This window comes from Symphodus melops, assembly GCF_947650265.1.
Source record: "Symphodus melops genome assembly, chromosome: 21".
In the NCBI taxonomy this organism is placed as follows: domain Eukaryota; kingdom Metazoa; phylum Chordata; class Actinopteri; order Labriformes; family Labridae; genus Symphodus; species Symphodus melops.
In genome coordinates, this window is record NC_136711.1 from 10,117,157 (window position 1) to 10,130,817 (window position 13,661).

The 13,661-nt window shown below is 41.4% G+C and overlaps 1 protein-coding gene across 1 annotated transcript; it reads left to right on the plus strand.

Moving 5' to 3' along the window:
* Nucleotides 1–4,620: 4,620 nt before the first annotated feature.
* LOC306842288 (testicular acid phosphatase homolog) lies at nt 4,621–13,572 on the plus strand (the record flags this gene model as incomplete). The annotated part of the gene is made up of 12 exons (XM_079372451.1): nt 4,621–4,736; nt 6,589–6,720; nt 7,686–7,781; nt 8,235–8,321; nt 9,311–9,466; nt 9,728–9,826; nt 11,147–11,242; nt 11,651–11,783; nt 12,075–12,157; nt 12,256–12,362; nt 13,132–13,313; nt 13,463–13,572. The coding sequence occupies exons 2-12, from the start codon at nt 6,631–6,633 to the stop codon at nt 13,570–13,572; spliced, it is 1,239 nt and encodes a 412-aa protein (XP_079228577.1). The 5' UTR covers nt 4,621–4,736; nt 6,589–6,630.
* Nucleotides 13,573–13,661: the final 89 nt, after the last annotated feature.

The following is a 13,661-nucleotide window of genomic DNA, read 5'->3' on the forward strand; positions in this document are numbered from 1 at the left end:
GATCCCTGGCAATTATGCAAATATCCATGTGTCATGTGAGTCTGCACCCTGCGTGAAGCGACGAGAGGGGAATTTACCAACACTGTTCTGTCGCTTTCTGCAGCTAGCATTAGCATTGTTCACACATCCCCCTCCCTCTCTCTCTCTCTCTTTTTCTCTGCCCATCACCTCCCCTCCACCACCATGTCTCCATCCTCCTCCTCCTCCTCTTCTCTGCTTGCCTGCCTGCGTCCCCTCTTTCCTGTTCTTGCTGCGGTGTTGCTATAGCAACGGAGAAATGTGGGAATACCTCCGTCCTTCACAGCGCCGGCGAGATAGAGAGAGAGTGGAGGAGGAGGAGGAGGAGGATGAGGAAGAAGAGATAGAAGCAGAGGATGGGAGGCAGACAGAGAGTGAAGGGGTCGACAGTAGAAGAAACAAAAGGAGAGCTGGACGTTTTGCAAAGACTAATAATTAAAAGACGGAGCGCAAGTGGCTGCTATTCGCTGCTTGAATGGATACCTTTGGCTATCACTTAACCCCTGACTCCAAGCATTTGTCTCCCCTCTTTCTCCTCCTCCCCAAAATGTGCCCCTCTCCCAATTTAAATTTAGTGTCTATGATGAATTGAACAACGGGGGTGGGTGCTTGGTGACAGTGTGGGTGGGTCGACTGAGATGGTACCGTGTCGCACAGCCGTGGCGTACAGCTTCACGCTGGGGCCCTGCGCACGCCATTTGTTTGACGATCCATGTGTTCTGGATGTCTCCATTTGTAGTGAGGCTGCAGTTTCCATGACAACGCCCAGACTAAAATAGCACCCCACTCTCCTCCCTCTCTCTCCCTCCTCCTCTCTTTTTTTTTTCTCTCTCGTTCTCTCTCCTCTGCTTCACAATACACTCATAACTGTACACTCCTGATCCCAGGCTGTGTTCTATCAGCCTGAGATGTCCCACACTGCTCATCTCCATTCATCATATGGACTGAAGCACATCAAAGCAGCACCCCCCCCCCCCACACACACACACACACGCTGCCACCTTCATTTGCAACCCCATCACCCACCCCCAACCTCACCATCATCACTTATACCTTTTTCACAAGCACACGCACACACACACACACACACACACACACACACACACACACACACAGATAGACTCACAGTGTCCTGGTCACCCTGTGCAACAGATTCTGTCAACATGTATCAACCTCGGCGTTGCCATGACAATGATCTTGAAAATCACTGCAATTATTTCAACAAGACAAAAAAAAAAAGCTATAGCCACTTGAGGGAGAAGGAGGAAAGAGGACGGTGTGCGTGTGTGTTCATCTATGTTTGTCTGTGATTTTGCGTGTGTGCATACGCATATCAGTGTGAGTGTGTGTATTTTATGTTAGTGTGACTGACAAAGATGAAGAGAGACAGAGAGAGAGGGAAAGAGAGGAATGCAGAGAGTCCGTGCATGCAAGTTTAGCGACCTTTCAATGAACTGGTGTGTATAAACTGTTTTTTGGCAGAAAATGTTAAATTGTGTGCATGCTTTTGTCAGTGTGTGTGTGTGTGTGTGTGTGTGTGTGTGTGTGTGTGTGTGTGTACAGTATGTGTCTGTGTCCTGGTCTCATACGGAGAAACTCCTTTCTCCTCCTCTCAGACCCTTGAGGATGTGTGTGTTGTTGTGCAGATCAGTGCAGGTGGACTCACTGACCCATTTGCACAGGTGGTAAGCCAACCTGTACCAGCTACAGTACCACTTGTGTTAGCATATAGGGCAAGAGAGGATATCATACACTTTTTTTGTCCTCAAGGGAAGTTTCAAAATTAAAAAAATGCACCAAGAAAGGACTTAAAAAGAGCAAAGTACACTTAAAGGTGTTAAGAATGAGCAGGTTGTTTGTTGAGCAGTGCTATTTTTTGGGAGGAAGGAGCGCTTTTAGCGGTTACTTAGAGTATATGTTGGTTTATCAGTCTGTGTGTGTGTGTGTGTGTGTGTGTGTTGCATAAAGAGAGGGGACTGCTGTGCACTGTTGTGGGATAAAGAGAAATAGTAAAGATGGGCAGAGAGAGATCTCACAGTATGTGAAAGTGATAAATATAAATACTCAACCTCTGTATTTCCAGGCTTTTGAACTTTATTTCTCTAAATTCTTTAACCAGCACATGTTAAACAGAATGGGCCCAATAGCGCTACAGTGAAGGCTTCTGACTTCTGAATTCCTGTTTTAGCAAGTGAGGGAGCTTTCCATTAATGGTATTCATCACCCTCTCAAAAAATGTAAAACGCTTTCTTTATCTCCAAATCAATAGCCTGCCCAACAAAGATACATGATGGCTGCCTGTAGTGACTAGTCGTCATGATACCAGAGTTTTACTCTGGTATTTAATGCATTAATGCAATTTTTAAAAAATTTGCCGAAGATCTGTATTATTATTTTTTTTTTAAGTTAGCTTAGTTAGCACGGACAACTACAAATGTAAAGGCCAGTTTTGACCTACAGTCCCATCATTTACTGAAAATAAAGCTAAATGGCATCAATTACTGTGTTACAAATTTTTGAGTTTCCTTCTATTTTAGTGTTTATGTTTCATAAACAAAAATTTGTGAGAACTTAAGGATGATCTGTATTTGAATCGTTTCTCTCTCTCTAGAAAAATAAATTGTAAAGCAAACGCAAATTTAAAGTGTTTAAACTCTGGCAAGCAGTCACTCTGAAGACCGGTTCACCCATCCCGCACTGTCAGGAACAGTATATGGACAGTAACAACCATTATACTAGTTTTACTCTACTTTTAAACTTGAAGTCTTACTATTTATTGTTTATTGTCCCCCCTTAATATGCTCTCAACTGTTTATATGTTGTGAACAGTACAACTGTATTAGCATGCAAAAAGGTACCTACAGTACTGCGGTATATATTTTTCCATCTCAATCCCCTGGTGCAAGGTCCAGATACACTCTCTCTTCTTACTGGAAACCAGTTGAAGGTACTTTTACCTGGTACGCCATCCGCCTATAGCTCCAGTTTGGCCTATAGGTCAATCACAGCAGGTTTGTTTCCCAGGTTTCTTCAGTTAACCAGCCATCATCTGACAACAGAAATAATACAGTAGGGTTGGCATGATATTTAAATTTGATCTCCAGTATGTTATCATAAAATCAAGCTATATTGACACCTGTTTCAATAACGAGGGCAATAAAGGTAGAAGTCAATAAATTCTACAAACAGACTAAACACTCTTTCTTAGCACTTTGAATATTTGTGAACAAAGATGTTAAAGCTACAGTGGGGAACCTTCAGATTGTGTCCATTTTAGCGCACCATAGGCACAAAGCGGCTCCTCCTATACCATTTAAAATCTGTATGTGCATGCATAAGGATTTATTTTAAAAACAAAAGATCTAATGCAGATTTTTTTAAACAGCCAAACGTGTCAATCACTGTGAAGCTTTGCCAGGGAAAATGTAAACAAAGGCATCAAGTTTGACATCTACCATTCAGCAGCTGTTTCAAGCTTTAATGATAACAATAATCAGTCTGATTGCAGTGGAAAATCTTCACACAGGAGCTTTAATCCTAAAAAACTAGTCACAAATATTTACTTTTATTTACATGAAGGCTTAAAGATCCTTTAACAGCAGGGTTGGCAGTATTTTCCAAACATGACTCATAGATTTGGTTCACTATTTACATGTTTGCTGAATAGACAGTAATCAGGCTGATTATAACAAAACGACATGTCAGCTGGTCCAACTGACTCTTTTAATGACATGTTTTTAATAGTTGAAGGATGACGATGAATGTTTGTGATGCAGAAGAATAAAAAGGGATTTGATTTGTGATGCAGAATTTTACCAGACTCATCCTTCACGTAAAACTTGGATGTATGTTTGGATGGTATTGTCAGTTTTAATGTAGTAAAAGGGGATTGCTTCAGCTGCTTGTTCTGAATGTAATGATTAGGACATTACTGTGACAAGCCAGCTCTGTGAATACCTCCCTGTGTATTACATAGTACAACAGATCCTATCTCACACTTATCAAACATGATGTCAGCGTTGTATAGCTCTACATCTTCACACTCACTAATCCCATTGTATCCCATAAAGCTGCTTTGATACTAACAGATACTTACATGTGTGTCGAGTCAGGGAAAACACTGCAGGCCCTGTAATTTTGGGTCCAAACCCACGGCGGATGACATAGCAAGTTATAATGAGTGTTTGTGGCCCTGGGCCCAGTGTGTAAGTGCGTGTCTGTGTGTTTACACACGTAGGAGTACGATCTGTAAAGCCAGGTGGGTGCATCTTAACCCATTTCTTTTGTCGTACTGTTGCTGAAAAGCTGGAGTAGCCTTAAGATTGTAAAACCGTGGCTTTAAAGTGAAGCCATGTGAACTGAAGGGACAAATGTGTGTTTTAAAGTTCAGATTCTGACTCAAATATGTAGAAGGGAGGGGAGTGGGGATGCCATGTCAGTGCACAGCAGGGGGAACTGGCAGATACAGTGCAGTGATTTGGGTGTAGACAGACAAGTAGATGTGGACCAGACTCCCTGGGGAGGGAGAGAGAGAGAGAGAGAGAGAGAGAGAGAGAGAGAGAGAGACACGAGGTCAGGTAGGAGGGCTATAAAAGCCCTCCTTCCTTAACTGCAACAAGCACTTAATGTCAATCTGGACACAGCTGAAGGTTTGGGATGCACACAGGTCTTCTGTCTGCAACTGCGAGGGAAATGTATGTGTGAACAAGTGTGCTGAGGTAAGTGCATTTGTTTACATATTGCAGATCTTTTTCATTGCATCTTTAAAGTCTTTTTTTTTTCCAGAAAAATCCTTAATCCGTAGATTAAGAACACTCATTTTGAAACCTTTTAGCGAACAAAGTGCAAGTTTTCATTCTATTCTACTGCTACTGACCTTTTCACCTCGTGTATTTTGAAGTGTCCTCATGTATCAAGGAGAACTCATGCACAGCAGTCTGCTTCTTTTTTTTCAATTTGCATAACTGAGAGGAAAGACTGTGTGAACAGCTGCACTGTGTGCATGTGTTTTGTACATTATCTGCGATAAATACAGGACAAAGTTTGTAGGTACATAAGTATTTGAACACCCTGCGATTTTGCAAGTTCTCCCACTTAGACATTTTGGAAGGGTCTGAAATGATCATTGTAGAAGCAGTTCCACTGTCAGAATTTGTTTTTAAGAAAATCAGGAAATCACATTGCATGATTTGGAAATTATTTATTTGTATTTTACACCTTTGTTTACAATTACAGAAGTCAAATGTTTCCTGTAGTTCTTGACCAGGTTTGTGCACACTGCAACAGGGATTTTGGCCCACTCCTCCACACAGATCTTCTCTAGATCTGTCAGGTTTCGGGGCTGTCACTGTGCAACACAGAGTTTTGCCTCCTAATTTAGGTCTGGAGACTGGCTAGGCCACTCCAGAACCTTCATATGCTTCTTACGGAGCCACTCCTTGGTTATCCTGGCTGTGAGCTTCGGGTCATTGTCATGTTGGAAGAACCCAGCCACGACCCATCTTCAATGCTCTGACTGAGGGGAGGAGATTGTTGCTCAAAATCTCCTAATACATAGTCCCATTCATCCTCTCCTTAATACAGTGCAGTCGTCGTGTCCCCTTTACAGAAAATCACTCCCAAAGCATGATGTCTCCACCCCCATGCTTCACAGTAGGGATGGTGTTCTATGGATGGTACTCACCTTGTTTTTCCTCCAAACACGACCAGTGAAGTTTAGACCAAAAAGTTCTATTTTGGTCTCATCTGACCACATGACTTTCTCCCATGCCTCTTCTGGATCATCCAGATGATCACTGGCAAACTTCAGACGGGCGTGGACACGTGCAATGCATGATTTTATACCATGACAGCGTAGTGTTCTACCGACAGTAACTGTGGTCTCAGCTCTCTTCAGGTCATTGACCAGCTCCTCCTGTGAACTTCTGGGCTCATTCCTCACCTTTCTCATTATCAGTGACGCCCCCACAAGGTAAGATCTTGCATGGAGCCCCAGCCCGAGGGAGACTGACAGTCATCTTTAGCTTCCTCCATTTTCTAACAATTGCTCATATAGTTAATCTATTTTTGCTGCTTGCCAATTGCCCCCGTAGCCCTTTCCAGCCTTGTGGAGGTCTACAATTTTGTCTCTGGTGTCTTTTGACAGCTCTTTGGTCTTGCCCATGGTAGTAGGTGGAGTCTGGCTGACTGGGGGGTTGGACAGGTGTCTTTAATGAGCTCAAACAGGTGTTACTAATTTAGATTAATAAGTGGAGTAGAGGTGGACTTTTTTAAAGGCACAGTGACAGCCAGAATTCTTGCTAATTGGAAGGTGTTCAAATACTTATGTGCAGCAATAAAAATACATTATTTAAAAATCATACAATGTGATTCCCTGATTTAAAAAAAATACTGTTTCTCACAGTGAAAATGCATCGACGATGTAAATTTCAGACCCCTGATGCATTTTTTTGTTTTATGATAACATTTACCAACATCTAATAATAATAATAATAATAATCATTGATTATTTTCTTTACATAAAGGCCTTTTATTAACTAAATGTTTGTTATTTTGTTTCTCACACACAAGCAGGAGAAGTCTGGTAGGACATAGAGCTCGCCTAGCCAAAAGATGAGAAAGTTCCAGGAATGTTTGCTCTGTTTACTTCTCCTCTGTTGCGTCTGCTTGACTGAGTGTCGAGTGCTGAAGTTCGTTGTGGCTGTAAGTGCGTCATGTTTTTTTTTTTCTCCTTCCTGTGAACATACAGTATGAGTTTTTGACCATGGAGCTGTTTTTCATGAAAGCTGTCTTCCAGCTGTGTAATTGCATGCTAAGATGTTTGTACATTACTGACAGGGTTTATTTGTCAGACGCCGGAGTGTGAGCTTCATCCTGAAGCCACTTCAGATCTCTAAAGAATGACATTACTGTACATTGTTGCTGATTACACTGTATTTTTTCTGCTCACTGAGCATTACTATATTTACACATTTTATGTCACAAAGGATTACTCTGAGCCCAAACTCCAACAGTTTTGAGAATATCTCTCCCAGACACTGCAGCTTTGTTCATAAACCTCTTTGCATATCTGTCTTTTCACACCATAGTGTAGTGATGGAATGAGAAGGACAGTTTGAGTATTTTAGAGAAAAGCACACAGGTTTTTCTTATCATAAAAATGATTTGCATGAACTTTTTTTTAATCTATACAACAGTATAGTTAAGTTTACTTCTAGTCTACAATTAGACTATTTCAACTGTTTAAACAGTTTCTTTGTAATCTGTTATTGCAAGGTCATTTATTTGGTTTCAGTTCTAAGTAGATTTGTGCTTTTGAAGATGGTCAGTCTTGAAAAAACAAAGAAAAAATATTGAAAAGCAAACCACATCTATGTTGACTTGACTTTGTAGGTTCGTATGGTTTTACAGGAGTGACTCACATGTCCATAATCCTGTGAAGTTTGTTTGTGTGACATCACTCAGGTTAATAATACATCTGAATCAGATAATGTCATTGTCTAAATGACTCTTCTGTGCCTCAAATGATCAGTGCACTGTCCAAGATCACAAGTTTCTATTTCGAGCTCCTGTGTCACACTTTATTTCTCTCCTTAAAGTGCACAGTGTAATGGCTGTCACTCACAGCCAAATGAATCCATGTGATATGATGTGTTTTCACTTTTAAGGTGTTCCGTCACGGAGATCGATCACCAATTGAGTCATATCCCAAAGACCCTCATGGAGAGGAAGTGTGGGCTCAGGGTTTCGGACAGCTGACTGAGGTAAGGCACGTTTGTGTTTGTGGGTGACTTCACTATAACTTTGTTAAGCAGGATTTGGCTTACAAAACAAGCGAAAATTAAAGACTTTTATGGGATTTATGCATGCATAAATCCATCAATTATATTCCAATCTATATGAAGCCCACAGGAAGTTTACCAAGCTTCAAGGTGAATTCAACCATAAACTGTAAATATTAAGAATTCAACATATTTTCACACTGGACAATTTTGTACTGTAATAGTGTCCTAATGTTGTGTCCTACTGTGACATTGTTCTGCTCTGAGGCAGTTCAACCAATTTACAGTGAATACATGTATTATTCCTGGTTTTATGAGTCCTATTAGACGGGCTACTTTATGAAAAAAAATATTGATGCTGACCTTAAATCTAACAAATCTTTATCTAAAGGTCAGATTTGACAAAAATTAACGGTGCTGCAAATTTCCTTCCAGCTGGGCATGAAACAACAGTTTGAGCTGGGCAGCTTTCTAAGGAAACGATATGGAAACTTTCTTAGTGAAGACTACAACAACAAAGAGGTTGGTGTGTTTCTACATACACATGTCTGTTTGTTTCAGAGCTGCCAAATATTGTGAAGTGTGCAACATACAAAACTCATTTCATGTGTGGCAAAGCATCCTTCATAATAGCTGTAACGATACACAGTACATTAAGTTAATGAGCATGACTCCTATGGGTGATATCACTGTCATGGCCTATTTAAGACTGTTACATGTGGGCTAATGCTGCCCCTGGGCTTCGTGTACAGTGCAGTTGGCAGCATGCATGTTGGTTCAGTGTGCCCTGAGGCTGCATGCTCAGCACAGTCATATTGAAGATCTAGGCTTTTATTCCCTTCCTTTTTTTTTCTTTCCCTCCTTTTGGACATTCCTCTCCCTCCTCTCTTAAATAACACCATTACCCAAAAAGTAACAACTCTCTTCACTACTTGTCATCGCTGATTTGTCGCCCAACTCTCCATCAACTTGTCCCCTACCCTTCTCTGTGCTGCCATGTCTGTTTTAATTTGACAAAAGGGCTGCAAAAAAAGGGAGGGAAAGGGAGAAAAAAAAGCATTCTCGGCATCACAGGAACATCCAACCTTATCAGTGTGATTTACTGTGTGCAAAAACCTGACAACGGGTGACAGAGAGATATAGACGAGCGAAGGCTGATGTCAGAAGAGATCACAGTGAGAAGGGTCTTTTATTCCTCCCTCCCTCTCTCATCTATTTGGATCTTCTTCTGACTCCCCCTCCTCTTCACGCAAAGGGAATACCTCGGTTGACTTGAGAAAATACAGGCAGCTCATGATACACTGCAGTGTGCTGTCTGCATTTATTTTGCATCTTTATTACAATAAAAATAGAAACAAGAGAATGTACAAGGCTTCAAATGCAATCATTTTGAGTTTGAACGCATTTCAACCTTGCATTTAAAGCATAGAGGTACCATGTGCAATCACATCAGTCTCATGACTAATATTTGCAAACATTTTAAACCCATGTTGTGTTTATTCTTTCACCAGTTTTATGTCCGGAGCACCGACTACGACCGTACGCTAATGAGCGCCCAGGCCTGCCTCGCAGGGATGTTCCCGCCAACCAGACGCCCGCCTCCCATCATGCCCCAGTTACTGTGGCGGCCTATTCCAGTGCACACCATCCCCAGAGCCCAGGACAAGGTGTGCTGCAGAGCCACATAAATATTTTGTCTCCCACACACACATAGCACAGCAGAATAGAATTTCCTTCAAGTTTACTCGAGTTTCTCTCCGCAGCTTCATGTTTTTGTGTGTTCACCTTGTACCTTGCATGTTCGAATTCCCTCCTGTTTTAAAGTGTGAAATTAAATATAATTGTGCCCAGAAGACTTGCAGTAGCTCAAGTAAATTTGCGTTATTTCCACTCCTGTTCTGCTGTTGTTTTTTTTCCGATTTTTGAAGCTGCTGAGGTCTCCAGGCAAAGACTGTCCGAGGTTCAGAGCTCTGATGTCAGAGACATTTGAGAGTCAGCCCTACCAGAGGTTCCTCAGGGCTCACCAGGTGAGAAAACACAGAGGAAGTCCTCTGAATACTGCAACTCATCCAAAATGACCTAAAGGCTGTAATCACAGTTTAGCATCACTTTGTAATGATTCATGCACCTGTTAAAAAAAAAAAAAAAAAACGGCTTTTGTTACTATTGTTTTTTTCCCAGGACAGAATTATATAATCAGAATAGCGGTGATTAATACTCTTTTTGTAAGCCTCAGCTGTTTCTCTTTGCTTATCCATGCCCTAATTTGTAAATTAAAAACACTGTGAAAAGCACATATCTCAGCAGAGTGAAATATATACTTCACAGTTTCTGGTGCCAATGTGATCAGCACCTCCAGTGGACGTGTTAGTGATGCCGTAGACATCGTGTCCTCGCAGTGATTTTTTTTTCTCAGGCATGGTGACTCTCGTGCCTCGAAAAAGCTGCACAGTGCAAATTCTCTCACATTCTCAGAGATGCTAATTAACGCTTGGATTGAATTAGATTAAGAATTACAATGAAAACCTTTTAATTAAACTGAGTCCCATGTGTTATCTATTAAGGTGAAGTTTGAGATCTGCACAGGGCCTCCTGCATTGAATTTCAACTCCCTCTGCTGGAGGCACATCACCTGCAAGTCACACAGGAGAACTCAAATGAGGCCTTTTCACTGTGGGTTTCATCAAAGGATGCATTAACAACAGCAAACAACCATCCTTATCCATAAACATAACCAAGTACGTCTGTAGAGTCAACTAGTTATATTCTAACAGTAAAAAATGATACCTTCCATTAAAAGAAATATAATATCTAATAAAATCGAATACAGATATTCAAACAAACTAGAAGTTTCCATCTTTTGAATCTCTTAAGCCTGATACAAAATATCAGTGTTTGGTTTTGGCCACTTGCGACGAATCACATATTTAAGAATCTTAAGCAGTAAAATATTGATACAACTATTTTTTGCCCAATTTTCTTCTTCTGGACCTGTTAAATATCTTACAACCCTCTAGATTTAAACATTTATATTGTGATTCAGCTTGGGAACCCCTGGAGTACGGTGGAGAAGTTATTCCACACACACACAAAAAAAAGAGTAGAACAACTTTTTGCTCTTGATTTTAAACTATCTTTGTGTGTTTTGTGCCTTAACAATTGCATAGAAGGCAAGTCAAATTTCTGTTGCGTACATCAAGTGTAAAATGCTTCTAAAAGTTCTAAAAGTAGCAGCTTAGACAGAACTTTTCATGGGTTATTTTCAGGTGACTATATTTATACCTAAACACATTTCAGGAATGAGCTGTTCATGTAATTATCTTCTAAGATTTACCCTCTCTGTGTAGTACTTTGTGGAAGGACTCTCAAATCATACTGGCTACCCGGTCTCCAAAATGGTCGGCAAAAAAATATGGAGGGTCTTCGACACTCTCACCTGTCAGGTATTTCTGATATTTTACCCATTTTCTGTATTGTAATGCTTCAGTCACTGATACTAACAGGGGGAGCAGAGCAGTTTTGTTGGAGTCGAACAGAGAGAATCTGCAGAGAAATTAGGAGGGGTGTTGAAGCACAAAGAAATGTTTTTCATACACAGTAAGACATGGATAGGACAGCGTTGGAATAATAATTACAGCGTTATGATTTAGGTGGATTCTAGGCCAGGTTGAATGTGCTCATTCACACTTGCAAAATGAGCATCTGTTATCTTCAGACCGGCTCTAAAAATAGAACCAGGATAATAGAAACGATGAAATACAGTCATTTAAACCCCTATTGTTACCATTTATATGCTGTGTAATGTGATTATTAGCGTGTTGCAGTGTAATGGATGTTATTTCTTGCTGCAGAGGATCCATAACTTGACTCTCCCACGCTGGGCCACCCAAGATGTTCTGGACACCCTGAAGCGAGTGGCATCGTTTGAGGTCATGTTCAGCATCCTCAGTCACAAGCGCAAAGAGAAGGCCCGGCTTTCGGGAGGTGAGGACTCACATTAGAGAGGCAATTAATTTAAAAGCAGTGTTGTGAAAGGAATATTAGAGGGGGGGGGGGGGGGGGGGGGGGGGAAGAGCAGACTGTTTAATGTTGTGACTGCTGGCCGAGGCTTTGTTTATGCTGGGCCGGAGTTCCCAAAAACACATTTGCACATATGAGCTAATGGGACTAAGATGATTACAGTGCTAAGATGAGACACTCAATAAGGTCAAAGGGATTGTGTTAGTGTGGGGAAATTTCATTTGCACTGTTGACACTTAAGTGTTAATTAACCAGGGGTGCTGCTGAATGCCATCCTGAGGAATTTCTCCAGAGCTATGGAAGAAGGGAGCCCTCTCAAATTCATTATGTACTCCGCTGTAAGTTCAAAACGTTTTAAATCTATCTTACAAACGGCTGGTCAACATCCGCTCGCCTCCCTGTTTGTTAGCGCTGTGATGTTTGTTTCTCATTCCAGCATGACTCTACACTCATCACCCTCCAGGCGGCTCTGGACGTCTACAACGGCCTCCTTCCTCCGTACGCCGCCTGTCAACTCTTTGAGTTCTACCAGGAGAATGATGGGTAATGACGTCCTGCCATCTTCACATCGTGTGCATCCTTATCTTTTCATATTTAATGACACGATCTAGGTCAGAGGGCCGAATCACAACACACTTTGAATATTGCAGTTCCCTTTTAAGCAAAACCATTTTTTTGGGGGGAGGAGCACATTTCTTGTTCTTTTCAATTCTTTAAAAAAATATTACCAGGACAGCAGTGGCCAATTAGCCTGTAATGAATAACAGGACAGAGTGCTGTTGTAATAATCCCAGCCATGCTGGTAATCAGCGGGATATTGTTTTTAGACATCAGTAAACGATTCTAGTAAAATAGTTTTTGTTAATATTTCATGATTTACTGTATTTAGCTCCACCTACACAACTAGTTACACTACATGACTGAAAATGGACTGTTGTCTGACAACGCACAGTGTCTTGTATTGTTACTACCGGTACTTTTGGGTGTCTACACTTTTACCACAGGTCAGCTAATTTGATCCCTTTTCTGTATGTTTGTGTTTACTGTATGAGTAGTGAAAGAAGAAACTATAGATGGTAATCTGGGAAAGACTATTCACTGTAATGGAAACAGTATTCAGAGCATGTGAGTCTGAGTGATAGGCTTACATGTAGTTAAAAGTCCCTGTGCTGTTATACTCCTTGTTGAATGGCTCTCGTCTAATCAAATGACTCTGTCACATTTAAAACATAACTTGTATATTTTAAACCGTTTACATATCATTTACACCAACTTTGGATCGTCTCATGTGTTAATCCCAATGTATACACAGCTCCTATTCACTGGAGCTGCATTACCGTAATGACTCCTGGCGCGACCCCCACCCAAACCCGATCCCTGGATGCAACGGCTTGAACTCTTGTCCTCTGTCCCTGTTCAATGAGCTTGTGCGGGATGTGTTTGCAGACGACTGGGAGGCTGAGTGCGGGTTTAGGACAAGGTGGTCTGGTGCAGGTGAAGAAGCAGTTTTTCTTTAGAGTCTATACTGATATACACATATGTGCATCATATGTGTCGTGGATCATGTGCACTGTGCTTTTGGAAATCTACCAAATGTTTCACATTCTCATGTACCTGACAACATGTTTGTTGTCCCCCTGCAGGTGTTGTGCCAGCTCTGGCAGTGGCTGTGGGTCTCCTGACAGTGGCGCTGTTGTTCAGCATAGGAGTGCTTATCCGCAGGAGGAGAGCACATTACTCCAGGGAGGTGTAGTGCTGACCATGTAGCACCGGGGGGGGGGGGGGGCTTCTCGCTGTAAAAATGTCTAATTATTAAAATGTGCCTTGAATTTTTCATATTTT